We start from the raw sequence: 3,625 nt of genomic DNA, 5'->3' as shown, positions 1-3,625 counted from the left end.
GCTGGTGGGCTCTGCCTTCATCCTCCTGTCCTCCAGCACTGGAGAACTCCAGCAGAAGGCTGCAATCGGCCGGACCCTCTCGCTGCACAGCACCCACCAGCCGAGCACTCTCCAGCCGCAGGACACGCAGGCAGCGGGGCTGGGACCTGCCTGGAGGCGAGGGACAGGGATGGCCTGGGCAGTGGTGCCTGCAGATGGGAATGGTGCCTGGGATTTCCGACATGGCTGATGGATTTCCGACATGGCTGATGGGGAGAGCGTGAGATTTTGGGGGACGGAAGACACTGGGTATCTTTCAAAAGCCCTTTTGCCCAACAGCAACGTCCATAAAGGGACCTGTGATCCCTCAGTAAACACAAGAGAAGAGCATCATCCTGAGCAAGTCTCTGAGCCTCCTTCAGCCCTCGCCTTTAGCTGTCCTTGCACGGTGCTGGGCTGAGCTGAGACCTGGCTGGGCCTCACTCCCTGGCTCTGGGCATGATGCCTGGCATCCCGCTGCCCTCCGCCAAGGAGAACAATTGGGCTGCGTGTCTTGCTGAGCAGCACGTTTCCCTGGCGTGCTTCAGCTGCGTGGGAGCAGGCGAGGAGGCTGCCGAAAGCGAGGACCCTGCCCAAAGCAGCAGCTGCCACCCTTCTGGCTTAGAGCTTCCAACCAAAACAGCAGCTGCCTGGCCTCTCCGGCAGCATCGCCCGCCTGATTTGATTTGAGACTGGACCTTAGCTTTTTTTGGGGTTTTTTTTTTTTTTTTTGGACTCAGAAGAAGACTTCCCAGCCCTAACACCACCAAGAGCTCCCTCTCCTCTCCAGGCTGTTCATTTGACTGGGAGGGGTTGCACATGTTTGAGCCAAAGATGCACATGGGTGAGTAAAGCCCACCCGAGTTTCCAGGACTGTAGCTGGAGCTAGGTCAGTTTTGGACTTGGGTCAAGAGATACTTCACCAGCCCTGTGGTTTTACTGTGCCTTCAAGAAGCACTTGTTTTCCTGAGCAAGTACCAGTGGCGTTAGCCTGCCTGCCTCCCAGTTCCCATATCACCTTTGTGGTTGAGGTTTCCTCTCCAGCTGCTTTGTCTCCTCCCGCACAAGGACTCCATCACCCTTTCCCTGTGCTTTGTGGTCCAGGGTAAAATGCTGAAAACTGCCTAAAAAGGGAGCCCCACTTCCAAGCGTTTTAACCAAAGACTATCCTGTTATCCAAGAGAAGAGCACAGCCCGTCAGCTGCTGCTCTCCGGGGTGTCGTGTCACCCCCTCGTGCAAGGTGGCTGCACACCTAACCGATGCCTCGCACTAGAACGGTGTCACTTTTTAACTTTCATCTGGTCGTTAGGGCTGGTGGCGTTTCAGCCTTTCCAGGGCGGATTTAGCAGCCCGCTCTGACAGCGGGGCTTTGATCAGATGGCTTCCTATTGCACTCAATAAATGTTTTCTCTACAGTCTGCCTCTTCTCTTTTCCTTAAAAATAAAATAAGAAATCATCCCCTCCTGCAACTACCCTCCATCTGCAGCAGCAGATGAAGGACACGTGCCAGAAGCAGATACCCAAGCAGGGGCTTCTGCCAAGCGTCAGTGCCTGCTGCTCCCCCACTGCCATCCCCTCCTACGACTACTAGACCCTGCGGCACTGGTAATGCCTCATTACACCAGTGCAAACTGGAGTTCAACCAGTCTCCTCTGAGGAAAAGGTCCCCGGTGACTTTGGCTCAGCTCAGATGGGTGCAGAACGACAGTGCAAATGTTTTGTATTTATTTGGCAAATGATGCAGCCCTACAAATGGATTCCTTTGCAAAGCGAGGAAAGCAGCTGCCTCTTGGAGAGAGGTGATCCCAGCCCAGGCGACGTGGTCACTCCTCTACAGAGGCAGCACCTTTGCCCCCCCGGAGGGTTTGGTGAGGTAGAAGGTGGCTGTGCCGCTGTATTTCTCCTAGGAGACAAGAGGAGCAGTAAGTGCTGGTGCTCGGGGGCTGTACCATGCCGCAGCACGAGGCTGGGCTGGCGATGCCAGAGCCATGGGGAGAAAGGCCCCACCGGTCAGCCCAGCCAGGCGTTTGGCCCGGCCACCGCTCCAACAGCAGCCACGTGAGATGCTTTTTGGGGACAGCATGCTGTCCTGGCCGCTGCATCCACAGCACGGGGCACGCGTCCCCAAGCTGACCCTTCAGCAGCCCCTTATGGACTCTTGTCTGTGATTTTTTCCAACCCCCTTTTGACCCTGCTGATGTTCCACAGCCTCTGGTGACAGCAGAAAACTCACAGCCAGCTCTGGGCAGTGCTTCCTTGGCTCTCTTTTTTCTCCTGACTCATCCAGTGGTCGCTGGTTCTTACTTTGGAGGATTTGAGGGTCAGTTCCACACTCACCCTATCTACGCCCTTCGCTGTTTTGTAACTCCTGGTCATGTTCCCTCTCTTCCAGCTTCTCATCAGATGGCAGAGGCACAGCCCTTTCGGTCAGGCACCTTCCTCTGCCCCTTCTTTATCCCCCCACTATTTACAGGGTGCACCATGATCTCATATAGCAGCAAAATGAGGTTCTGCCTCATTCGCAGCCCCCGTTTCCCAACACCCCCTTTTTGCTGGCATTTTCAGCTATCAGTGCACAGTGAGCTGCTCATTTAGAGAACCCTGATGACAGCACTGAGATCTTTCCTGGGCTGTAACTGCTGTTGTTAAGCTTAGCATTGCCTAAGCTCAGCTTCGATTCCTTTTCCCTAGATAGATTTAGCCTTCCTGAAGCTCACCCAGCACCTTTTCGCTCACTTTCTCAATGCAGTAAGGTCCTTGGGCAGTGCTCTGCAACCAGGACGGTGCTGGACTGCCTGCAAGAGCTTAGCAGCATCAACAGACCTGGGGCGATCCCTGCGCGACACTGGATGGGCTACACGGACCCCAAGTGCCTCAGGAGCGCACCTTCAACGGTGTCCCCAGGCCACGGCCCTGAGTGTTTCCTTGGGATCTTTAAGTCAATCTCCTGGCACTTTTCTGCTCAGTACCTGGATGTGGTGCTGGGCTCTCTCCGCAGCCCCAGCCTCCAGCAGCGTCACCGTGCAGCCTCCAAAACCTCCCCCCGTCATCCTGCTGCCGTAAACCCCATCGACCTCCAGGGCTGCTGCTACCAGCTCGTCCAGCTCCGGGCAGCTCACTTCGTAGTCATCCCTGGGGAGAGGAGACCCGTGGTCAGCCCTGTCCTGCACTCCAGCCATAGCCCCTGCACCACGAACAGCTGAAACACACGTCTTGGTGCATCCACTGCCGCAGCGAACTGCAGCAATGCAGGATGCTGCAGATCCTGGGCCAGCTTTCTGCCTGTAAGTGCACATACACATGAGCAAGGCTGTGAGCATCGGGGACTTGCTGAGCGCTGCTGTAAGCAGGACGCATCTGTAACGTACGTGACCGGTGCCTCGTCCCAGCACCCCCAGGCGCAGAAGCCTGTGGGGCTTTTCTTAAAACTCCCCGGCAGGCTGAGCCATGAGAGATGCCAGGCAGGGCACGGTCATGGCTGCACCCACAGGCAAGGGAACCCCATTTTTTTGGGGGCCCCCCGACGCGCCCCCCCCTGCCGCAGGGCTGGTACATCCTCACCTGAGGGAGTTGTGACTCTCCACCATCAGCCTCCCGAACACCCT

The 3,625-nt window shown here is 56.5% G+C and overlaps 1 protein-coding gene across 1 annotated transcript in view; it reads right to left on the bottom strand.

Moving 5' to 3' along the window:
- Positions 1–1,851: 1,851 nt before the first annotated feature.
- GALK1 (galactokinase 1) overlaps positions 1,852–3,625 on the bottom strand; it is a gene marked incomplete at its 5' end in the record, with an annotated part of 3,511 nt that continues 1,737 nt past the window's right edge. Inside the window, 3 exons of the mRNA XM_009708938.1 lie at positions 1,852–1,923; positions 2,990–3,152; positions 3,582–3,623. Coding sequence (XP_009707240.1) covers positions 1,852–1,923; positions 2,990–3,152; positions 3,582–3,623 — 277 coding nt within the window. The remainder of the gene's footprint in view (positions 1,924–2,989; positions 3,153–3,581; positions 3,624–3,625) is intronic.

Source organism: Cariama cristata, unplaced genomic scaffold (genome assembly GCF_000690535.1).
Source record: "Cariama cristata isolate BGI_N322 unplaced genomic scaffold, ASM69053v1 scaffold12111, whole genome shotgun sequence".
Lineage (NCBI taxonomy): Eukaryota > Metazoa > Chordata > Aves > Cariamiformes > Cariamidae > Cariama > Cariama cristata.
This window is presented reverse-complemented; position numbering and strand designations above follow the sequence as displayed.